Source organism: Herpailurus yagouaroundi, unplaced genomic scaffold (assembly GCF_014898765.1).
Source record: "Herpailurus yagouaroundi ecotype Mexico unplaced genomic scaffold, PumYag 188, whole genome shotgun sequence".
NCBI lineage: Eukaryota > Metazoa > Chordata > Mammalia > Carnivora > Felidae > Herpailurus > Herpailurus yagouaroundi.
The window spans coordinates 7584080-7608398 of NW_024412419.1; the positions used below are offsets into that span (position 1 = coordinate 7584080).

The following is a 24319-nucleotide window of genomic DNA, read 5'->3' on the forward strand; positions in this document are numbered from 1 at the left end:
TCCCCTTGGCCCTCCTCCCCAGGGGAGCCAGGCTTGGAGGGCAGGAGAGCTGGGGTGGGGTAGGCACTCAGGGGCTTTGCACCCACTCTGAGCCTGGGTGGAGGGAGGGGTGTAGGAAGAGTGAGGAGGTGCCTGGCGGGGGAGGGGGGGGGGCTGGTTTTCTAATCCAGCACTTTCTGTCCCACTTCCCTTAGGTTGATGTGGTTCTTTTTCTCACTTCCTACTTTGGACACTTTTTTTTGGTAAGTAAGATGTAAGTTTTTAAGACTTTGGATTTTCCTCTGAGGACTTGTTTAGCTGACTCCCCGTAGGACCTCACATGTGGTGTTTTCATCATTATTATTTCTAGACCTTCTGCGGTTTGGGTTTGGACCGCTTCTTTGATGCGTGAGTGAAAAACTCTTCCTGCCCCAAGATGGTGGCCTTTCCCCCACAGATTTTGTCATATATATATATATATATATATATATTTTTTTTTTTTTTAACATTTATTTATTGCTGAGAGACAGAGAGACACAGGGCGTGAGCAGGGGAGGGGTAGAGAGACGGGGAGAGTAGGCTCCAGGCTCTGAGCTGCCAGCACAGAGCCCGACGCGGGGCTCAAACTCACAAACTGCGAGATCGTGACCTGAGCCGAAGTCGGTCGGTTAACCAACTGAGCCACCCAGGCGCCCCTTGTCTTGTATTTTTAACTTAATCGCACAGTGGTTATAGAATGTTTTATGTTGTTGCTGCCTTTTGGAATTTATTGTTACTTCGGAGTGATTTCTTCCCCCCTTTCTTCCAGCTTTATTACAGTATAAATGGCGTACAATAAGCTGTGCATATTTAATGTGTGCTATTTATTAAGTGTTGACGTGTGTGCGCCCCCAGAAAACCATCACAGCGATCAAGCTCATGAACCACTCCTGGTTTCCTCTTTGTGATTTGTCCCTTTGTGATTGCTCCCCGGGCTCCCCCTTAGCCTCACCCTGTCCCCAGGCAACCACTGATCTGCCTTCTGCCCTCTCGGTCAGTTTGCATTTTCTAGCATTGTGTGTGAGTAGAATCTTAGAGCATATTTTCTCTTGCGTCTGGCTTCTTCACCTGCAATTATTTTGAAATTCATCTTATCCCACCAGGGCCCATCCCTTTTTCCCCCTGTGTAGTATTTCCCGGTGTGGAGGCACCATGCTCCTTTGTCCATTCAGCTGTGGATGGACCTTTGAGTTTTCCCCCTTTTTGGCTCCTATGAATAAAGTTGCTACAGACATTCATGTAGAAGTCTTTTACGGATGTACACGTTTGTTCCTTTCCGGTAAATACTTAGTAGCAGAAGGGCTGGTGAGAGGGTAGGTGTGCGTTTAACTTTTTTTTTTTTTACAGAGAGTGTGTAAGCGAGCGAGGGGCAGAGGGAGAGAGGGAGAGAAAGAGAGAGACAGAGGTGGGGCTTACCCGAAGTGGGGCTCATACTCACCTGACGCGGGGCTTGATCTCACCCGACGGGGGCCTCGAACTCATGAACCGTGACATGAGATCATGACCTGAGCTGAAGTCAGATGCTTAATGGCTGAGCCACCCAGGCGCCCTATGTTGAACTTCTTAAGAAATTCCCAAGCTGTTTTCTAAGCGACTGCCCGTTTTACCTGCCTGCGAGCACATGAGACAACTGGAAAGTTCTACCTGCTTCGCGTCCTCTTCCTCGGGTGGCCGGTCTTTTACATGGTAACCATCCTAGCGGGTGTCCGGCGTATCCCCTGGAGTTTTAATTTACATCTCACTAATGACTGACGACAGACATTGAGCGTCTTTGCATGTGCTCAGTTTTCCTACATGTATCTTCTGTGGTTGGCTGTCTATTCAAATCCTTTGTCTTATGTTGCAAGGATTATTTATGTTGCAAGGATACAAACCCTTTGCTAGATTTGTAAATGGGATTTGTAAATATTTTCTCCAGCCTGTGCCTTCCCTCTTCATTTTCTCCACAGAAGATCTTGAAAACAAAGCTTTTTAATTTCGGTGAAGTCCAATGTACTGGGTTTTTTTTTTCCCTTTGTTTGTTTCTTTTATAATTTGTGTTTTTGTGTGCCCAAACTGAGCCAGTGTGGCCCCAGCTCAGGCCCTTGCTTCCAGGCTGTGGTTTCCTTACTAGAGAGTGAGGGTGGGGCAGAGAATTGGGTCTCCCACCCCACACTACATACGGTCGGGTTCTGGAGTGTTCCTCCACCTTTTCTGATTCCCTCCTCTCCCGTTTCAGGCCAAAATGTTTCCTTTCTGCCTCAACACCTCTGATTTTCATTTGACCGGTAGCAGCTGCTGAGCCTGCGCCGTGGGGCCTGGCCTGGGTGACACCTGTCCTCTTCCTTCCCATCTTCTCCAACAGGCAGGATTTCCTCAAGGACGTTGCAGGGGGTTCTCCTGGAGCCAGAGTCCCCCAGCTGTGGGAGCGACGCTGAGCCAGGACTATGTGAACCCTGTTGTGCCCCCAGAGGGGTATAAAGTTGTGCCATAAAGGTCTCGCAACGTAGATTCTCTTTTAAGGGTGAGGAGGCTGCAGCCCAGAGAGGTCGTTCACCCTGTCCGAAGTCACACAGGCAGTCTTCTAAACCGGGTCATCTGACTCCAAAGCCCCCACCCCACAGTGCTCTCCAAGGACCTGGCAGTTCTGGCCAGGATCTGCCTGGGTCTATGGGTAGAACCTGAAGGCACCCCAAGGAGCCTGTCTAGACCTTGGAAATATAACCACTCTCAAAGCTGCATTTCAAGTCCGTCTATAATGGAACAGAGACATGCATAGTCTTAGAGGGAGAATAGCTCCCAGGCTTGTAAGTGAGGCACTGCTGTGAGCCAACAGGAGGTAGGCTAGGCAGCGGGGTCCGAGGCGGGGAGGGCCGGTGGTGTTTCCTCCAGGATGAGGCCCGCTGGGCCGTCAGCTTTCCAGGGTCTGTTTGCTGCCCGGGGAAGTGCTTCCTTGCACGAAGAGAGAAGGGAGGTGCAAAGGCCAGGCCAATCCGTCTGTCTGTTTCCTCACGGCTCATTGAGCTTTGACTATGTGAAAGGGACTGCTTTGGATTCTGGAATTCAGTGAAAAGCAACATTTTTAAGTGAGCTCCATCCACTGCCTGTATTGGGATTTTCCCCCGAAAGCCCCAAGGAGAGGGGTTGCAATAGAAATCGAGGGCAAATGGGCAGTGGGCTTGTCGGCAGTGATGGGAGGTGGAGCCTGGGTTTCAGCGGCCTATGGGGCCGGGACAGCCTCACCACTGCAGGGAGCAGGAGGGGAGGGCCACACGGAGGCCCGGTGAAGCGGGTGAAGGCGAGACTGCATCCCTGGGAGGAAACTGTCCGGTCCTTGTCACAGCTCGCGTGTTCATCGTCAGCGAAGAACGTGGCTTCTGGTTTATACATCAAGCTTATACAACGAGCTTGGCTAATGGGAGTCTTCCCTGTAAACTGATCTGTGCTCCAGCTCTGGCACAGCAGTGAGGTTTCTGAGTCGGGTCAGCTGAGGAGTAAAAGCTGCCTCGAGAGACTCTCGGCAGACAGATTTCAGCCATCAGCAACATAGCTGTTCGGGTTTAGTTCAAGCACAAAGATTGTGAAGCCCAGTGACGAAAGGCCAGATGAATGAACCCAGGCTTTTCGCCAGCCTTGTAGTCTGGGCTATGGCGGGGGTCATGATGGGAGCCGGTTAGCTAAACTGTCTCCTGCGTACCAAAAAAAGCGCTGTCAGGGGCTGGAGAACCGCCCCGCCACCCCCCACCCCATGTGGGAGGGCGGGGGCGGGGGGGCTGCCCTGGGCTCACCTGCCTGTATTTGCTACCCTTGCTTTTTTTTCCCATTGTGGAGGGTGGCCACTGCAGGCCGGATTTCCATAAATTCTATAAATCTGATATTCAGTGTTGTGAAATGTGGTTCTGGGTTCCATTATCTTTGGAGGTTTTGACAGAATGCACAAGGAGCTAGCTGAGATGGAAACAACATTGCAATCACCGAGCTAATGACTATGATAATGCAAATAATTTAACAACCAGATTAATGCAATATTAACTCTCCTCATTATACTAATAATCTTCGCACAGCAACACAAAAACAACAATTGGCTGGGGAGGAAGGATTCGTTTTACGGGAGAACAAAGTCTCGGGGAAGTCTCAGAATGTCCTTCTGTGATCTGAGAAGGGAGAGAGAGAGGAGCTAAGGTTTCCGAAATGCCCACCGGGTGCCAGGATGCAGGGGTGACGGAGGACAGTCCCTCCTCGGGGCGGTGCACGTCTCACAGGGTGGGACAGCCTTAAGTGACTGTACCATGAAGTGGCCTTGAGAGGAAGAGGGAAGGCTTCCCGGAGGAGGCAGCATTAAGCTGAGTCTGGAAAGGTAGGATTCATCGTCTGCCCTCTTCACCTCCCTTTTCCCGGCAGCCTGGTGCAGTCTGCTTTTGTCCCTTCTTCGCCTCCAAGATGCTCTTACCAAGTGACCTTCATGTTGTCAGACCCAAAGGTGGGTCCTCTGTCTTCATTTTCTCTGGTCCTCGCAGCACGTGCTCCTGGAAGCCGTCATGGCCTCTGGATGCCCCCCAGCATCACGGGCACCCCCCCCCCCCCCCGCGCTTCTCTGTCTTTTCTGCTGGGTCCTCTTCCCTTCCCGACCTTGGAACACTGGCACGCCCCAGGGCTCAGCCCTCCCTCCTCTCCTCCCACCTGCCCCGTGACCCGGACCACCGTCTACAGGACGCCTCCCTGGGATGTCTGGCGAACATGTTTTTAACCAGATTTCATAAAACAGAAAAAGCACATGTTGCGAGAGCACAGCGTGACGCCTTGCCACAAAGTGAACACACTTGGGGCTCAGTTCCCAGATCAGGAAGGAAACCGTGACAGCTCGAGGAAGCCCCTCCTGTCTCTCTGGCCCTCCCCGGGGAGCTGGCCGTGTCCCCGCTGTGTCGCCTGAGGTGGTCTTGCTTGGGTTGCTACCGGGTATAAATGGGATCACGGGAAATCCGGCCCCTTGGGCTCAGCGTCACGCCCGTGGACTCGTCCACGGTGTTGTGCAGCGACAGCCCGACCTCTCTGCTGTTGTAGAGAGTGTTCTGTTGTACGAACGCACCGCAGTTTGTTCATTCGACTGCTCCCTGGCATTCGTGTTGTTTCCATCTGGAGAATTCTGAGTAATCCTGGTAAAGGGGGCTCATGGCTCAGTTTTCCTCCTGACTCTGCAAACCTGGATGCGGGCTTGACGTGGGGAAGTAGTGTGATAGGGTTCATTGCTGGAGTCTAAGGGTCTGGAGCTCACCTTTTTATTTTATTTTAAGTTTATTTTTTATGTTTTTTATTTTTGAGAGAGAGGGAGAGAGGGAGGGGCAGAGAGAGAGGGAGACACAGAATCCGAAGCAGGCTCCGGGCTCTGAGCCGTCAGCCCAGAGCCCGACGCGGGGCTCGAACTCACGGACCGCGAGATCGTGACCTGAGCTGAAGTCGGACGCTCAACCGACGGAGCCACCCAGGCGCCCCTCGCCTTTTTATTTTAAATACAAGAGTGCGTGAGTGAGTGAGTGAGTGAGTGACAAGGGCATGAATGAAAGAATGGATGCATTTCTGTAAAGGACATTGTTGCGTGTGGCCTTCTGTCAGTTACCCGGCTGGTGGTTCTCGTGAATGTTAGCATGTTTAATCCTCGCCACAGTCCCCTGAGATGGGGGGGATTGTCTGCATTTTACGGAGGCTGTAAGTGGGCGATGCACAGAAGGCAGGCAGCACCGTCCGTCTCTGAAAAGGGCTTCATGAACTTTTGCCGGCCACCTCTCTGGTTCGAGGTGACATAGCTTGTAAGTGGCCGAGCCGGGATTTGAACCCGTGAACCTGAACGTCGTCGCAACTGCATGGTTTCCACCACCTGGGCTGCCTGTCTTTGGGGGATGTGGGAGAGCGAAGGGGTCCCAGCTGTGTCTTTCTGACCGCCGCCACATCTGCCTCTCTCTGGGTGGCGGACTGTGCGGGCCTCCTCCCCAGGCCCGCACCGTCCTCTCCCTGCGGGTCACCCGGACCGCGATGCAAGCGATGGGCTCAGACTCAGCCCCGGGATCTGGCGCCCTCCCTCCCTTAACCGGCCTCAGCCAGAGGATGAGATTAGCACACAATTGCAGTGGTCTTTGCTCACTAATTCCATTTTCTGTGTCTGGAGTAATAGGGCCTCTTGAACTCATTATGCTAATTTAGACTCGAATAATGAGCAGCTTGGTGTCTGACTCTGGGGTTAGGGCTGAGGCTCCGCCCGGAGCCGGGCCTGGCTGCTCCCAGCCGTGGACCGACTGGGTGCTTGGGAGAAGTGGCCTCCCCCACCAGGCGCGTGGGGTCGGGATGCGGGTCAGTCAGCTGTGACCGAGCTGAAGCCACCCTGACCCAACCCCGGCGGGCCCAGCAGAGCCCCCTCCCCAGCGCCTGCACCTCTGGAGAACCAGCCGGTAGCGACAGCGGTGACCCAGGGAGAGCTGTGGCCCGGGGGGCCTGGTGGGGGCGTGTTAGCCCTTTGGATGGGACCGCCTCGTGGATGCGGCCACCGATGCGTCGTTTGCATCACCCTCCCGGGCTGAGGGATGGATGTCAGTTTCAAATGGGCACCACATCTGGCCCGCGTTTTTATTTACATCTGGTCCTAAGAGGTGAGGTGGGCAATGGGTGACATTTTCAAAGGGGTCTGTGGCCCCAAATAGGACAGGAACCACGCCCCTCATGAGCGGAGATGTCCTTGGTTCAGCCTGAGTGGTCAAGGGGCTGTGAGTAGTGGTCCCCATGTGCTCTGGTGCCGAGACAGGAGGGAGCTCTGGGTGTCTCTCCCTCAGGCCCCCGAGGGCTCCTTCCACGCCTCACTCTCCATTGATCCCTGCCCTTCAGCACTGGGGGTACCCGCCGAATTCCTCGTTTCTTCCAATGACCAGTCCCCTTGGCTGGCAGTGTTGGCTTAGTGTCTTCTCCTGGGTCTAGCCCACCCCTGGGCCTCTCCTCCCATTCGGTTCCACACACAATGCCACCAGCCTCTCTCGGCTGGTGATGCTGACGTCAGACTCAGGTCTTTCCATGAGGACCCCACTGAGGGGCAGGACACCGGTGACGTCCAAAGCAGGATCTTAATAGTGCCGCCAAAACGAGCCAGCTCCAGAGGATCGAGGTTGAGGGATCACAGCGGCTGAAACAGTTTAATAGGCTTCCTTCCTGCGGGACTGCTCAGAGCCTTTGTTGGCTGCTTTATTGGTGTCGAATGGGACATTTCCCAAACACACTTGGGCATGACCTTCACTGCACACGCGCCACATGGCAGCCTGGACCAGGCACTTTCCCGGCCCCGGGAGGTAGGTAGCATCTTCATTTTACAGAGGAGGGACGGAGGAACCCAGAGGGCAGGGTCTCGCCCAGGGGCGCAGAGCTCAGAGAGGGGGAGCCAGATTACAGATTGCAGTGTGGAGCTGCCCTTTCAGAGTCCTGGGCTCAGCCAACAACTTCGTAGGGCCTAGCAGCTTGGGAGCGAGGCCACTCCAAGGGAGGGAGCCCCACTGGAATCGGTCTCCTTCCCCCTGAGCCCTGTGCACCCGGGCACGTGCCATCTCGCCAGGACTGCAGATACAGACTGGGGGGCTGGGGCTCAGCGATGTCGGTCGTGAGTGCTGGCCCGGGAATGAGGGGATGTATGAGGAGTCTCAGCTCTGCCATTTGTTGGCTACGTGGGTTGGACCGGTTCCTTCTGGGCCACGGTGTCTCTGCTTAGAGATGAAGGATCCCTCTACGTCCCCAGAGAAGCGACTGGCAATCGCTTCCTTGGCCCGCCCACAATTTGATTCATGTTCCGTGCATCAGACTGGTGGGGAAAAATCATTGTCTTCGGTTGGAAGCCCTTCCTTTTTTTCTGGTAAAAATGGCCGTGCGTCTTTTTTTATTTAAAAAAAAGTCTTTTTTTAATGCTTATTTATTTTTAGAGAGAGAGAGATTGACAGAGTGTGAGCAGGGGAGGGGCAGAGAGAGAGAGGAAGATACAGAATCTGAAGCAGGCTCGAGGCTCCGAGCCGGCAGCACAGAGCCCGACGCGGGGCTCGAACTCACGGACCGTGAGATCATGACCTGAGCCGAAGTCGGAGGCTTAACCAACTGAGCCAGCCAGGCGCCCGGAATGGCCGTGCGTCTTAAACTAGCTGAGTGGTCATCGCAAGCCGGTGCACCTGCAGGGAGACCCGGTTCAGGTTGGGGTTCTGCCTGAACTTGCTGTTTGACCTCAGGGCTCCAGCTTTAGAGGGAGGGGATTGGGCTTGTTAGCCTGCAGGGGTCACCACTCAACCATTTCGCCCCTGGGCTCTCCAGTGATAATGTCCTGTGATTTCAGCTGGCCAGGCCTGCCCAGGGAGGGGACCTCTGGATATCACCACCATCCCCCCCCCACACACACACCGTTCCGGGAGATAGGTGCACTCAGCTGGCCGCTCCCCAGAACAGCCGCCACCGGGGGGCGAGAGCCAGTGGGACCAGCTCTCCTGCAAGCAGGGCCCTGGGGTCCGGTGCTCATCAGCTAAGCAGGTAATTATGTGTGCGCTTTGTTCCCCGCACAAAGGAGCTCTCAGAGAACTTCCGAGAGGCTCCGCTTCCTCGCTGATTTGATTTTTTTCAGAACTGGAGTGTGAAAGCCAGGCCGAACCTGCCTAATTGTGCCTGCGAAGGCTATTCAGAGAGACCGTTCTTGGAAGAAGATCAGGACAATTAGCTCTTGGCTGCGGGTAGAGGGGGAAGCGAGCTAATCACGGTGAATGTCAGCCTGTTCCCGGGGGAACCAGAGGGCACAGAGTTGGGAGAAGAAATAGCAGAAAAGAGGCGCATCTGCCAGGCCTGCCTCCGGCGGGGGGGGGGGGGGGGGGGCGGGGGGGGCCTCCACCAGGAGGGAGCAGAGGCTGGGCCAGGACAAGGAGCGCCCAGGAGTGTGGCACGCCTCGGGCTGTTGGGGCCGACCGTGCGACCTTGGGCAAGTCTCTTAGCCCCTGGGGTCTCAGTTTCCCCAGGTCTGCAGCACGAGCCCTGTGCAGAATGAGCATATGGAGCCCGTTCATCACAGGAACGACAGGTGGGCGCCGCGGGCCCGGAGCAGATGGTACCGGAAGGGCCGGAGGAGAGAGCTCCAGCAGTCAAGGGCAGAGCCTGGTCCTCTGGCCGCTTCTAACCACCACGCCCTCCTGTGTTCCGCCTGGATGAGAGGAACATTTCTAGTTCTAAGGCCAGTGCCTCGTTGGACTTCAAGTCCCATGGAAGTTCAAGTCCCAGCTTTGCCTCTTCTGAGCGCTGTGACATTAGCGATGCTCCTTGGCCTGAGTCACTGTTTCCTGATACATTACAGCGGGACCCCCAGGAGGTGGCAAACGCTCACTGTCGCTGCTCAGCATTAGGAAATGAGGGTCCGTGTGAGTGCATTTTCTCCACAACCAAAGTGTGTGTGTATGTGTGTGTGGCTGTTTGGACAGAAGTCTTTCTGAACGGGGTGTGTGCTTTTTCTGCATTTTTTAAATGGAGCCTGGAGAACATATTCCAATGGATTTCTCCCCCCTTAGAGAGAGGTAACAGTGTTACAACAGAGTCTGCGTCTGTGTCCGCCTGTGGCCCCATCCCTCACCGACTGTGTGCGGTCAGCACTCTGATCTCTAGTTGCCTCATTTCTCAGTAGCGATTGTTTCTCACTCCAACCATGCGTGACGGGAAGGGTGCTTGTTAATACACTTAGAACAGGCACCAGCGCTTAGTATGTGCTCAGTAAATTTTGGCAGTGTCACCATCATGATCTGATGGCTTAGGCTCACACTGTACAATCCACACGTGCCAGCGGGTGATGGGGGGATAAATCTGTTCCTGCGGGGCTGGAACGAGAGGATCAGAACCTGGGTTCTGGTGGGGCTGGGTGATGTTAACGGTCACAGATTTTGGAAACCACCCCTGGGGAGAAGAGACAGCCCTCAGGGCTACTTCTAAGTTTGGGGACTTAAGAGACAGATGTGGGAGTGGCCAGAGAACCCGGTCCAGAGAGGAGCCAGTCCCGCTGCGCAGACCCTGGTCCCCACCCGGGATGTGAGGCGGCCTCAGCCTTGTCAGCTAGGCTCACGGGGGGCGGGGGGAGGGACAGGTTGCCACGGGCTGCCACGGCCACGAGAAGCATCCTCATGTATCTCTTTATCCTCTGGCCGCTCCTCGAATAAAAGGCTTCGTGTTTCTGCCCACTCAGAGAACACTTACCCCCTTAGCTTCTCTTAATCTCAGCACTTCGGAGGACGTTTTGGAGGTGGTCCCGCGCGTTTCCCGGTGCGGCCCTCACGGAACCCCGTGGCTGGGAGGAGGCTGAGACCAAATGTGGGACCTCCCAGTTCGGGGCCCCGTTGGCTCACGGTTACCATGACTAGTATCCCCTGGTGACCGATCGGGGCGGTGAAGGAGCTGAAAACACGACCGGACCAGGAGACTCCTTCCCGGAGGAGGCCTGGGAAAAGCTGCACTGGGCTCCTTCGAGTAAGTGGTCCGAGGCCGTGTTGACTGCCACGAGTACGTGACCTCTCGCGCCCATTTTGCTGGAGGGGTGACGGAGGCACATCTGGGCTCTGTGTAGAGGACCCTCTCCGGCGGTGGGCGGCGTCGGGGGGCAGAAAGGGCGGTGAGCACTTGGCGGGGCCGTCACGGTCTGGAGGTCCCTCCTCCCCAGCGGGGTCGCTGGACAGTGGGGCTGCCGTGGAGCCGATGGAACCCAGCTCAGGGAGCTCTCTCCGGCCCCAGCAGCTCCCCTCTGCTCCCGCCCACCAGGGGCGCACAGTTGCAGCCTCAATGCCTTTTCAATAAAGCCGGAAAGAGGACCGGCCCGTTTCCCGAGCAGAGCAGAGCAGAGCAGTTATTTTACACTTCATCTAATTGATTAAAATCACTCCTCGAAATGAGCCAGGCCTTGCAGAGCAGAGGCGGGTGAGTGAGACTCAGAGAGGGCAGCTTGCCGGGGCGGGGGAGACGCGCTGGGCCGCCGGGGCTGCGCAGAGCCCCGCGGTGGGGGGCAACGGCCCTTCTCCTTGGCCCCGCCCTCCCAGCCCCCGGAACCACTGCCAGCCTCCTGATACCCTGCAAACCTCTGTCGGCCAACAGGACCCTCCCAGGCTGCCAGCCCTCCCCAGACGCCAGGCTGTCCCAGCAGGGGCCTCTCTCGGGGTCAGGCAGGTGAGGGACTCCGCAGCTTCTCACTGCCCACTGCATGGCAGGTGGGCGAGGCGCTCAGGATCCAGGTCCCCTCTAAGCCTCCAAGCTGCCCCAGGAGGGGGGTGACGGCGATCCCACTTTCCAGCTGATGAAACCGGAGCCAGCTGAGAGGCACAGGGGGCCGGGGCTGATCTTGCACACTCTACCCCCGCAGTGGCCGACGGGGGGCCGGGGGGGGGGTGTCCCGCTTTCGTTTGTCATCTGCCAAACCCCGAGGTGAGTCCGGGCATCTCACGATGTGGACTTGGTTATGAGAGCGCCTATTTGCTGACAGCCTTTGGGGGAAGGCTTCGCCACCCGTGAGGCCGGAGCACGGGACAGGGACGGTGTCTCGCCCAGTAAGGGACTGGGAGCGTCTGCGCGAGGAGCACCCCTCACTTTGCAAGGGGCTGAGGGCGGCAGATTCCTTGAGAACAAGAACGAGAGCTCGTGCCCTTGCGACTGGGTGTAAAATTCTGTTTGATGCTCTCGCACTGACCCCTGTCCGTCACCGCCTCCTTCAAGGCAGGGCTCGGGTGCCACCCGCACCGCGCGGTCTCTGGGCACCCCGGCCCGGCACTGGCCTCCCCTGGAGCACCACCCCTGCTGGGCACCCCGTTACGGGAGCCCCCGTGTGGCACCGCCTCCGCTGCTTGGTGCTTATCCTGGTTTTCCCGGGTCTGGCGTCGTGAACGCTCAGGAAACGATCGTTAGACAAACGAATGGACAAATTAAGGAATGAAGGAGCGAGTGAGTGAGAAGTGAATGATGGGTATGAATGGAGGCCCTGGATGGATTTGGGAAGGCTCCTCTCGCCCTGCCCCTGCTCCAGGACCTCACCATTCAGCTCCACGCCTCTGGCCCTGCGGGCTGCAGGGGGCTGACAGATACAGGCCCACGACATAAATGCCCACAGTGCCCTTGACCGTGCCCTGCACAGCTGGTGGTATGACTAGGAAGGGCGGGGACTGGAGCTCCCTGGAGGGCGGGTGTGTGTCCGTGTGGGCCTGTGTCAGGGGACCGGGTGCATCGGGGCCGGGGGGTGGGGGAAGGCAGCGTCCTGCCTCCTGGTCTTTCACACCGACGGGCTGTGTAGAGCCGGGAGGGTGCGACAAAAGACACAGCAACAGTGAAGATCCTCTTTCCCTTGGCTTTCCTGCCTCCTGGCTCCCCCCGTCCCTGCTCTGCGCCCTGAGCCAGGAGGAGGTGGAGGCAAAGCGGGTGCCAGAGCCGACAGCCTGGACAGGAGGCCCAGGGAACGTGACGGGGCGGGGGCTGATCCTCCTGGGGGAAAGGAAACGGGTGCAGCAAAGTCCTCCCAGGCTCAGAGCCCAGGTCCCCAGACCACGGCGGGTCAGGCCAGGCTGTGGGTCACGTGGCGGGTGGCGGGGAATGGCCTCACTGGCTAGGACGAGAGAAGGCGGGTTGGCTGGCTATCAGGTGAAGCCCAGCGGAGACCCGAGCGGCGGGATCTGGGCCAGGAGCCCCTAACCCCGCGGGCGGGGTGCGCTCGGGCCGCGCCTTCCCGCCTCGAGATCTTCGTGGCAAATGTTTATTTGCTTATTTTCCAAATTGAAGGTGACCGTGGCTGTTCTGTTTTCTCTTCCCTGGAAAGGCCACGGGGGCCCACTGCCCCTGCGCATTTGATAAGCCCTTGTCTGCTTGCGCCGAGGAATTACGTCCAGGGCTTTCTTGGAGACGGCTCTCAGAGCAGCACATCAAACCGTGGGGAGGAAAACCTTTTCCTCCACGGATCCGGGTTCCGTGGTTGGGGCCCGTGAATGTAACTGACAGCGGACGAATCAACAAGAGAAAAGGGGAAGGGGCTCAGTAACGAGGGGTTTCTAGACTTCACAGGGGAGGGACAGAGCCTCTTTTTTTTTTTTTTTTTTTTTTTTTTAGGAAAGACCATTGGGCCTTTAGGGGAACAAAATAGGAGATAAGACCCTGGTGATGATGTTTGTGTATGCAGCGGATCTTCTCCGGCCTCTTCCTCCCCCGGGCAGGGGATTTATGATAGTCTCGGGCCCAGAGAAGAGCTCTGCAAAGGCTTCTTTCTGTACCTGTTGAATCTCAAATGTCTTTCAAATAATCTTCACAGCCGCTGTGGGGGGTCCAAGTGGATCTCCACGCCGCTCCCCACCCCCCCCCCCCCGCCTCACCATCCCCCTTTCAAACAGCCGTAAAGGTGGTTGACCTCTGAGCTGGCTTGCCCATGAGTCCCCAAGGCCTCGGCTGACATCCAGTTTGTAGAGACAGGGCGGTACCCAAGGCGAGAGGGACCAGGGGCACAGCCCCTCCCCCACGCCTCAGGCTGCCTGCCTGGTTCTGGGTTCTTCTACTGCAGGACACAGGGAGCTCTACCCTGGCTCCTGTCACGAAGGCCGGCTCCCAGGGTGCCCTGAGGCCCAGGCTCAGACTTTCCGGAGGGAAGGGGTGGGGCTGCCTTTCTCCGCAGGCTGTAAGGAGTGCTCAGGAAACTCCCCCCCCCCCCCACCTTCTCCCCAGCCGTGAGCTCCTGCCCCTGCTGGAACCATCATCGTGTTTTCCAGCTCCTAGAATGACCCATTTGCAATTTTCCCACTTAACTGTCACTTTTCCTCCGTGGCTGGAACCTGGAGTTTGTTTTGGAGGCTGAGCAGGTGGCTGGAGATACAGAACATAAATATATCATGCCTTGGCAGTTGGCTTGGTTATCTTGGAAACAGATGTCCTCCCTCCTGAGAAAGGGTCTCTCGGCCAGGTTGCTGCATAATCCCTTCGCCGGCTTTGATTTCACCGGTGGCGGGACCGGCGGCCCCCCGGCCCAGCCCGTGGGCACCGAGTGGGCGTTTCAGTAGGAGCCACAGATGCTGAAGTGGAGGGAGTGGATGGACCACGCTGTCAGTCTTGCTTTCCTGTCCGGGGTGTGTGTGTGTGTGTGTGTGTGTGTGTGTGTGTGAGAGAGAGAGAGACAGAGAGAGACAGAGACAGAGAGAGAGGGAGATGGTGTCTGGCTGGCTGATTAGCTCAGCTACCCTTGGCGGCTGGCAGTCAGTTGGGGCCTGTGATGGGGATGCGCACGGGCTCCGGCTGCGAGGTGGGTCATTTGAGGCCCGGGTCTCTCTCTTCCCTCCCTGCGCTTTCCCTCCAACCTGCCTCTCCGCCAAAAGGAACTGTGAGGCTCCCATATGCCTCCTACCAGCAGAGAGGGCAGGAGGCCTGGGCCCCCACTCCCTCCCAGCCACAGCCCCTTGAGAGCACAAGAGACGAACGCCTGATTAGAAATCAGATGCCAGACAGAAGGCTGTTTTGAAAAACGAGCACAAAATGAGAGGCCCCGAGAGGCGGCCTCCTGTAGAGTCCCTGTGGGCAGAGGCTGGGGCCTCGGGGCTACGGGCTGCTTTGAGGTGCGGGGCCCAGGCCTCATCAGAAGAGAGGTCATCTGGAGCCCCCTCTGCCCCGAGCAGGCACACGAGGAGCCTCTCATTACAGGGTATGGGGCTGCACAGACCTTAGACAGCGGGGCCCGCACAGACTTCAGGCAGTGAGTCTGCACAGACCTCAGGCAGCGGGGCCTGCACAGACATCAGGCAGCGAGTCAGCACAGACCTCAGGCGGCGGGGCCCGCACAGACCGCAGGCAGTGAGTCTGCATAGACCTCAGGCAGCGGGGCCCGCACAGACATCAGGCAATGAGTCAGCACAGACCTCAGGCAGCGAGTCAGCACAGACCTCAGGCAGCGGGTCGGAAGCAGGGCACTACCTGGCCTCAACGGCCAACTCTTGGCCGCTTGCCTGCAGCTTGACCCAGCTTCCTCACCCTGGTCCCCTCTCCCCTATCTCCCTGGGCTGTTGAAGGGATTACATAAGGCACAACAGAGTTTTGGGAAGAGAGGGAAAAAAAGACCCTCTGTGGATCTTCACGCAGTTTATAGGGAAGACGCGGCACAGGGAGAGAAGGAAACCGGCTGGCGTGGGCAACTCTGAACGGAGAAGCCAGGATGTGTCTGCTTGTCTGCGTTTCCTGAGGGCCTTCAGGCCTCCTGAGTCTCGCCCCCACTCCAGCCCCCAAGGCTCTGTGTCCCCCCGCCTCCCCGCGATCCTACAGTTGTTCCGAGAAGGGGCCTGTGAGGGAACTGCACAGGGACTGAGTAAGGTGTTAGGCGGTGCTCTGAAGCGCTCCAGAGGGGACCCGTGAACTTGTCAGAGCCTGGGGGGGGGGGGGGGGGGAGGCACGATTCAGGAGCCACAGAGGAGCTGCCCTGGGTATTGGGTCAGGACCAGTGATGCCCCAGCTCCCCGGACGACGTCGTCCTCGCCTGGGGAACGGGGCAGGTCAGCCGGTCAGCCGGGCGGAGGCAGGAACAGTCATGGACACTTCTCCGGAGCTAACATCCCCTGAATAGTTTATCTCATTAAAAATTATTGAGTGTCGCTGTGTGTCAGGTGCTGTCTGGATACAGGGTCTTTGTGACAAACAAAACAGATGGAAACTCTGGCCTTGTGGCGTCCGGGAGGGACTGTGAATGCTTCCCAAACCCGGCCGGGATCTGGAAGGATGTGGGAGAAGGTTCTGCTTCGGTGATGTCTAAAGGCTGGGGGGCTGCTCCTCCGGGCGCAGGGCTCCCCCGTCGGCCAGGAGCAAAAATGTAGCAGCACAGCTCCTTTGGGAGATCAAAATGTGTCGTAGCATGAATATATTGAGAGGGGGACACGGTCACTGCGTGACCCCGGACTAGTTACAGTGTCTCGACTCTAAAGGGGGGCGCCGATCCCTCCCTCACACCATTGTGGGGAGGGTACACTGCTTTCCTGTGGCTTCTGCTGCCTCCTGCGCTGGGGGAACCTGGGCGGGTGGGGACAAAGCTAAATGAGGCTCTCCTTTCTCTGCTTGGCAGTGATTTATGGGTATCCAGCTCAACTCAGAGCTCAGGGAAGACACAGCGAATGCCCTTTTGTTTTTTGTTCAATTTTGTGAGCAGAATGCTCCTGGGGCCGATAGATTTTTCCAGTAATGAAATTGTAAAAAGAATTGAGTTATGCCTCTCCAGCTTTAAAGGACAATCCGTGCCCTTTCCCCAACCCTCCCCGTGATAGCAGCAGACGCTCGGCTTCTCTGCTTTGGCCAGGGCCCCCGTCCCTCTTTCTTCTGACCTGCCGGTGCAGCCTCTGGACCGTCATCCTGGGAAGGGGAGGAGGGACTGGGGGTGACCGCTTCATTTTTGTACTCAGGACTGGAGAGGAAACTTGGGGAATAAAACGTGGAGACCCTTAGAACCAAGCACCGGGCCTGGGTGACAGCAGGGGTCAGCCCGTGGAGCCACCCTGATTATACACCGGGGCGCTGTCCTGGAGTGCCCGCAGGTAGGAGGTGCTCAGGAAACACCTGTTGGACAGAAGACTGAGTGTCCTTCCCCCTCTCCCTTGACCACCCCTCTGGAGCCCCTTTCTGCTTTGCTCTCTCCTCCTCCTCGTGCTCTCCAGCACGCGCTCTGGCTGCCTGGGCTCCAACGCAGCTGTCACTTACTCGTGTGAAGTCCCGGGCCAAGTGACAAACCCTGTGCTCAGCTTCCTCATTTGCAAACGAGAATATGGGTGGCGACAGCCCGCCACCTCCAGCTGCCTGGCAGGCGTGGGTCACAGGGCAGTGCTCTGGGGACGCTGGCTGTGGTCGTGTCTGTTTCTCCTCTTTCTTCTCTCCTCTGAGCTCCTTTCTTTCTTTCTTCCCTCTTCCTGGGGTCCCCTTTCTCCTCCACCACGCTCCCAATGTGCATGGTAGCGGCCAGCGCTGCCACAGAGCTCACACTTGGGGTCAGCAGGTGTCCCGGGAGCAGGCTGGGCCCCCGAGGGGCCCGGCTGCAGCTTTCTATTCTGAAGCACCCCCGCCATCCCCTCCTCCCTTGGGCAGAGGCCTCCCCCAGCTACCCCCTTGCTGGAATGGAGTAGCCCCTCCCACCCACCCCCGGGGCCCTCTGTGCCCTTTGGAGCTTCACCCGGAATCGGAATCGGCTGTCACGCCGCAGATAGAGACGGAGAGCAGCCAGGACGGGGGAGAGGCGGGTCCCTCCAGGTGCCCCCTCCGCTCCGCGTCGCTTTCTGCGCTCTAATCTAGGCGTGCGTGTTTCTTCTCTTGTTTAAAAAAGTATATCGAGGTATAACACACACGGCAGAGTGCACAGGTCCTAAGCGTGTGGTTTGATTCATTCCACACATATATACACCCTGATGAGGACGCGGCACATTGCCCGCGCCCCGAGGCCCCGGGGGCCCCCTCCGCAGGCAGTCCTTCTGCTTCCTTGGGTAACGGTTGTTGTCGCTACAGAATGGTTTTGCTTGTTCTCGAACTTCGTATAAATGAACCCCGCAGTCTGTGGTCTTTGTGTCTGGCTCCTTTTGTTTATCATCCTATCAGGGACACTCCTCCATGTGTAAGGCTCTGGATCGCGCTTTTTAGTTAAGGATTCCGTTGGGTGAACATAACAGTCGATTAGTTCTACTATTGATGGGCATCTGGATTGTTTCCAACCGTTGGCTACCGTGAATAAAGCCGTTATTAACCTTGTACGTATTTTCTGGTGGTCACATGCCTGCATTTCTCTCGGGAATGCTTCTAGGAGGGGGATTGCATGGTCATGGGGGGGGGGGGTTGGCTTTAGTAGATGGGTGTCCATTTTGAGGGCTTAAAGTGTACGGATCATAATACACACTGGGTTTTGTGGTTTGTCCTTTGCACCGAGCAATATCCCATAACTATTTCTTTAAGCTAAAGCTTTTATTTCTAGATAATTGTAGACTCCCGGGCAGGGGTAAGAAGCAAGCCAGAGACACCCAGTGTGCCTTTTATCCACTTTTCTCCGATGTCACATCTTGGCAAACGCTAGTATAACATGACCCTCAGTATGTGGACACCCATACAATCCACCCGTCTCACTCAGACCTCCCCAGTTTTATTTGCACCCACTTGTGTGGGTGTTCACTTAGTTTTATGCACTTTAAAAAAAATGTTTGTTTATTTTTGAGAGAGGGAGACAGAGCGTGAGCAGGGGAGGGGCGGAGAGAGAGGGAGACACAGAACCCGAAGCAGGCTCCAGGCTCGGAGCTGTCCGCACAAAGCCTGACGTGGGGCCCGAACGTACAGACCGCGAGATCATGACCTAAGCCAAAGTCGGACGCTCAACCAACTGAGCCACCCAGGAGCCCCTGTTTTATGCGCTTTTGTCACCTGCGCAGGTGTGTGGGTCCACCATCACAGCAGACCCTGGACAGTTCTGACATCGCAGGGTCCCTCTGGCTGTTCTCTGTAACTGCAGGTCCCTCCCTGCCACCATTCTGCTCCCAGTCACCTCCCGGCACACCACTCACCTGTACTCCATCTCCATACTCTTGTCTTCACAAAAGCGTGCTGTAAATGGACTCAAACAGCACGTAGGCCTTTGGGGATTGGCTGTTCATACCGAGCGCAGTTCTTTACGAACCAGGTCGTTGGGTGAATCAATACGGTGTTTCTTTGTTGCTGACTGGCGTTCCCTGGCATGGATGTGCCACAGCGTGTTTACCGTGAACCCTTTCAAGGGCTCCGGTTGTTTCCAGGTTTTGCCAGTTACACGTAGAGCTGCTGTGAACATCTGTGGACCGATTTCCGTGTGATCATAAACCCACAATTGCGGGATCATGTGGCGGTTGCCTCATGACTATATTTGCAGGAGCCCGAGTTCATAGGCTATTCTGTCGGTGACATATTCCAATGCCAACTCTTTCTGCGACCCTGAAGTCTTTGATTATGGCCTCTCGGGGGCCCCCATCCCTCGTTTTTGGGGATTAGAGCCTCCCTTCTTCTAACCTAGGTCTAGACCCATTTCCTCAAGGGAGGACGACACTTCACCCCGCTCAGCCTCCCCGTGAGAGGGGCCCCACTGAGGCCCTCCTGTGGGGTGGTGGGGCCCACGGACTTGGGCAGAGGATACTCTGGGTCACGTCGCCTTCTCCCCAGAGGCAGGGCCCACGAGCTTACAGCCTAGAGGCATCCAGCTCCAGACACATCCGTTCTCTTTACCTGGGAAAATGTCGCGTGTGTGTCGCCTGTCGGGTAGACTGAGGCCTCTGGGAAAGTGCGCAGAGCCCCGCGGGAACGCCTTTCTTCGGAGACAAGCTGACTTCGTCTGCTGCAGACTTGCTCCCTTGTTTCCAGCTGCAGGCAACGTGTCAGCCTGGGGCGAGCATCAGCATTCAATCGTTCTCTTCACTCTAGAGACAGGCTGAGTCCAGGTCATTGTGTCTTCCACACCCTGGGCAAAAATCAGGAACGAAATGGTTACAAAAAAAACCCCGTTCCAAGTTATCCATTATTTATCCCTGCTGCATAATGCAGGAGCCCGAAGCCCACAGCCCGGCCCTTTTGTATTCTCCACCTTGGCCTCAAATGTCAGCCCGCTGCTTGGCAGCTGGCCCAAGGGATTCGGGATGCGGGGCTCTGGGAGGCCCATCGCCCCTCCGGCCATGTTTCACGGGGAAAGGCCGGGCCTCAGGCCTTCAAGCTCACTAGGCTCCCAGCCTGGATTGTCTACCTCTTCCCAGGCCTCCTTCTCCAGTGCTTAGCCTGGAAGGCAATCCTCCCTGACCCTTCCCAGAAGGGGATTAGTCCTCCCTCCCCCCCTGCCCCCCCCCCCCACCGCAGCCCTCCAAAGCTCTGACAGAACATTCACAACCCCCATCAGCACCGTGACAATAGCCACTATGAGGCACTCGGTTTCTATTACCTGCTGGACACATCGTGCACAATTGCCACATTAGATTCTCATATTAGCTGATGGCGTAGACATTGTCTTTCTTTCTTTCTTTCTTTCTTTCTTTCTTTCTTTCTTTCTTTCACTATCTTAACCATTTAATTAAATAATTTTTTTACAGCTTATTTTTTATATTTTTTAAAAGACAGAGCATGAGCAGGGGAGGGGCAGAGAGAAACGGAGACACAGAATCTGTCAGCACAGAGCCCGACACGGGGCTCCAACTCACGAACTGTGAGATCATGACCTGAGCCGAGGTCGGACGCTTAACCGACTGACCCCCCCCCCGCCCCGCAGGCGCCCCAATGTTGTATTTCTTGACTTTGAGGCAAAGAAGCAGACGTAGGCAGGTCGCTCAAGCCCCCCAGGGACACGCCGCTGGTGAGAGCCTCAGCTCCGAGCTGCCCGCAGGATATCCGTAGCTGTCAGAACTCCTCCTCTGCCCGCTCTCTAGAAGGTACCTGTCTTTTCCAGAAACCAACTGTAGGTTTTGCTGCTTCTGTTTGTTTCTCAGTTCACCAATTGGTGTTCTTATTTTTATTCCTGCCTTCTACGCTCTTTGGATTTATTTCACGGTTTCTTTTGTAACTCTTTGAGATGGACCTGAGTTTGCTGCTTTTTTAAAATTTGTATCTTTTTTTTTTTTTTTTTTACTAGAGTTGATGTATGACGTCATGTTAGATTCAGGGGTGCGACACAGCGATTGGGAAATCGCGTCCGTTTCTCAGTGCACACCAGGCAAGCGTGGTCACCCGTCGTCACCACGAGCGCATGGCTTCCCTGTCCTTCCTTTCTGCACAGAAGGCCACCAATTTCCCGGTAAGCACGGCTGCGCGTGCACTTCACGTGGTTTGCCCCGTTCATGATTCCACTCAAAATGTTTTCTGGTTTTGGGGCCCCTGGGTGGCCCAGTCGGTTGAGCGTGCGACTTCAGCTCAGGTCAGGATCTCACGGTCCGTGGGTTCAAGCCCCGCGTCTGGCTCTGTGCTGACAGCTCAGAACCTGGAGCCTGTTTCAGATTCTGTGTCTCCCTCTCTCTCAACCCCTCCCCCGTTCATGCTCTGTCTCTCAAAAATAAATACATGTTAAAACAATTTAAAAAAAGTGTTTTCCAGTTTTCATCATGATCTCGGGCTACAGGCACACTGACACCTGACGGGTTCTAGTGCTTGTGTTTTAGGATTTGTTTTGGCACAGAATGACCCGAGTTCACACCCACCCCTCCCTCGGGGTCCTGGTTCAGGTTTCCCCAGCCCCACAGCCGGGCGGTTGCCTGGCTCACCCCTGTAGGCTTGGCCAGGTTAGAGTTCGGCCCGAGTTTGGACCACAGCGGGGAGAAGGCAGTGTTACTACAGGGGTGAAATAAAGATAAGCAATTCATAAGTTTGGTGCTTCAGTCATTATTATTTGGAAAGATATATATCTCTCTATCTATTTAAGCTTATTTATTTTTGAGATGGAGCAGGGGAGGGGCAAAGAGAGAGAGAGAGAATCCCAAGCAGGCTCCGCACTGTCAGCCCTAAGCCCAACAGAGGGCTTGAACCCACGAACCGTGAGATCATGGCCTGAGCCGAAACCAAGAGTCGGACGCTCAACAGACTGAGCCACCAGACGCCCCTGCTGGTCATATATTCTGACCGGGCACCACCTAATCAGAGAGGCTTGAGCGTTCCGCCGCTCACACATTCCCCGTTTTCCAGGGGAAACAAAGGGGTGATGAGCAAGGGGAGGGGAACTGTCTGCATTACCTGCTCTTTACTTCGTGACGCACGTCTACACTGTCACAGAACCCACTCAGATGCAGGCCGTCTCAGAAGCGGGGAGGTCCCCACCACCTTCTCGTGCCGCGGCTGGGCCCGAGCCTGTCGGGTCCTGGCAGGTGCCCTCGGGGCGGACGTGGCCTCGGACTATGGCCTCTGGAAGGCCGGTGGGGTGAAGGCACCATCGACTGACCTCCCGGGTCCCCCCTGGGCCTTGCCCCAGCCCCTCCCTGGTTAAGTCACTTTTCTTGTTCCGCAGGCAGAGCGGGCTCTGTTTCTCATTGGCTGGTGGACTCGGAGAAGGCGGGACTCTTCAAACAGGCTCTTCTGCCTTTCCTGCCTTTCCTAAACGAGGCCAAGTTCAGTGATGCCAGGAACGCAGATGTTCTTGCGGTTGGGTCTCCCTGATCAGCACAGGCCTGGTGTTTTGCTGTCTTTTAATCGCGAGGCTTGCGGTTCACAAACAGCCTCTGCTCCCCTCATCTCCCCAAACTGGGTAATCACGGCACAGCTTTAACTTGCTTCCGATCCGATACCCCTCTCTGCTAACAATATATGCAGCCAGCTTGCCTGGGAGCAGGGCGACCGGCCTGATCAGGTCGACAGGGACTATCCCAGGCTTAGTACCGAAAAGCCCGGTATTGTGGGAACCCCTCAGACCGGGCTAACTGGGACAGCTGCTCATCTCAACTGGGAGGCTCCCACTTGGGGATGTTCGGCTACTCCTGGGGTTGGCTGCAGACGGGGGGAACGGGGAGACCCAGACGGGAGGGCCGGGTGGGAAGGTCTGGTCGTGGCTGGAGTGGGAGACCCGAGCCCTCTCTGCCTCCCAGAACGGACCCCAGCCCGGTAACGCCGCTGTCCCTGCCCCAAGGTCAGTGCTGAGCATCTCACGTCCTGGTGCTGGGAGGACCTTAGTGAGCGTCTCATCTTTCCACTTCTCTTATAGATGGGGAAACCGAGCCGGGAAGGGGAGGCTTTCCCAAATAATAACAATGCCAACTCAGCTTTACGGGTATCAGGATAGCACAGATGTCCAGAGAAGAGCTGGGTGTTAACCCCGTCTCTACCGTGAGGACCAGGGCGGAGATGACCAGTGTGGTCAGAGGGGACCAGGCAAAGCCCACTGGACAAATGGCCAAGTTGTCAAACTTCTAACGTTTAGAGCAAATTGTGCAGGATGGGATGGATTTGGAAGGTTTCTGTGACGTTTTTGTTGACCAATAATTATTTTTCCTTTGTGCCAGTATTTTAACAAATGTTTTGGAGGAAAGACAGAGGGGAATCAGTATGTCAGTATGCAGCTGCTAACCTTGGCTGCTGACTCCTGGACGAGAGAGAGAGAGGAACGGGGAGTGAGAGAGACAGGGGTGGGGAAGGCTGAGGGTATTAGTTCATTAATCTACTCTTCTCATAAAGAGAACCGTGTTCAGAAAACTATTCTTTAAAAATTCTGGAATGCATTGACTATATGCTTTTAGAAAGCTTCCTCATGCTGGGAAATTTCAAACACACACAAACAGAATAATATAATGAGCCCGACGCACCATTCTTTTCAACAGGGATCAATATGTAACCAGTCCTGTGTCATCTCTGTCCCCACGCTTTGTCTCCTCTCCCCAAGCACGGATTGTTAAGCAACTCCAGCCGTTCATGTCTTCTGTAAATATGACTGTTCTCAAGTATACCAAATACATTCCTGAAAATGCCTTTCTTCGGGTGGAAAACTTCCTGCCAGTATACATTTCCACGTCCCTGAGTCTCCCCTTCCCTGCTTTTCAGCCCCCCTGTCTATCTCCTCCCTCACCCCTCACCCCTCACCCTCCCCTCTCTGTCCTCAGCGTCCCCCTAACCTGACCAGCGGTCTCTCCTTCCGGGGGTGGGCAGTCCAGGCTGACTCTCCCCCCCCCACCTCCCACCCCGACCGTTTCCTCCATCTGAAGCAGTGGGGAGCTGGACAGAGCAAGTTCAACACACCTAGAATGTTCCGCGGTCAAGTACAGAAGAGTTAGCCTACACTTGGCAGAAATCTCCAAAATCTTAAAAAAGAAAATCCCACCTGTTATGAATCACTATAAAGCTGTAAGTCATTAGAATCAATGACTCTGTTGATTGACTCGCCTTTGATGTATGGACTCAGAGCTGTGTGACCGAGGACAGGTCATTTCACCCCCCCCCCCCCGCGCCTCAGTTTCCTCTTCTGTAAAGGGGGGAGGTTGGACCATAACACTGGTTTTCAAACTGTTTTTGGAAACAGCGTTCTCTTTTCCCCCAACCAAAGCCTCGGTGGACCCCAACAGTCAGAAGCGAGACTGGGGCCCACAGGAGCAGAGCTGAGGTCAGGCAGCCTGGATGCTGCCCCTGACCTCTCTGTGCCTCAGTTGCCCATCTGCCAAGTGCGTCTGATAGTTGAGGGCTTTCCTGGGGTCAGGTGCATCTGTGGGGCTTAGACTCTGGGCCTGGCACGCAGTCAGTGCTCTGTGAATAGCAGCCATCATTGTGACTTCCTGTGCCCTGAGGCAGGGACAGGGCACTGTCCCTGGGGACAGGGGACTGGCTGGGCCTTGGCCACCATGCCTCTCCTTAC

At 56.1% G+C, this 24319-nt stretch overlaps 1 protein-coding gene across 4 annotated transcripts in view; it reads left to right on the plus strand.

Annotated features, from left to right (window-relative positions):
- Positions 1-23828, plus strand: part of RRM2 (ribonucleotide reductase regulatory subunit M2) — a 45367-nt gene extending 21539 nt beyond the window's left edge. Inside the window, exons 11-12 of one of the 4 annotated variants that reach the window (XR_005797120.1) lie at positions 20630-20791; positions 23295-23828. Coding sequence is in view for 2 of the 4 variants with exons in the window: in XM_040496049.1 (XP_040351983.1) it covers positions 195-242; positions 350-391 (90 nt within the window). In the remaining 2 variants the exon portion in view is untranslated. Of the gene's footprint in view, positions 1-194; positions 243-349; positions 407-787; positions 1264-20629; positions 20792-21991; positions 22274-23294 lie in introns of those variants that run through there. The other 3 variants (XR_005797119.1, XM_040496049.1, XM_040496050.1) reach the window with 3 other exon arrangements.
- The last annotated feature ends 491 nt before the right edge of the window (positions 23829-24319 follow it).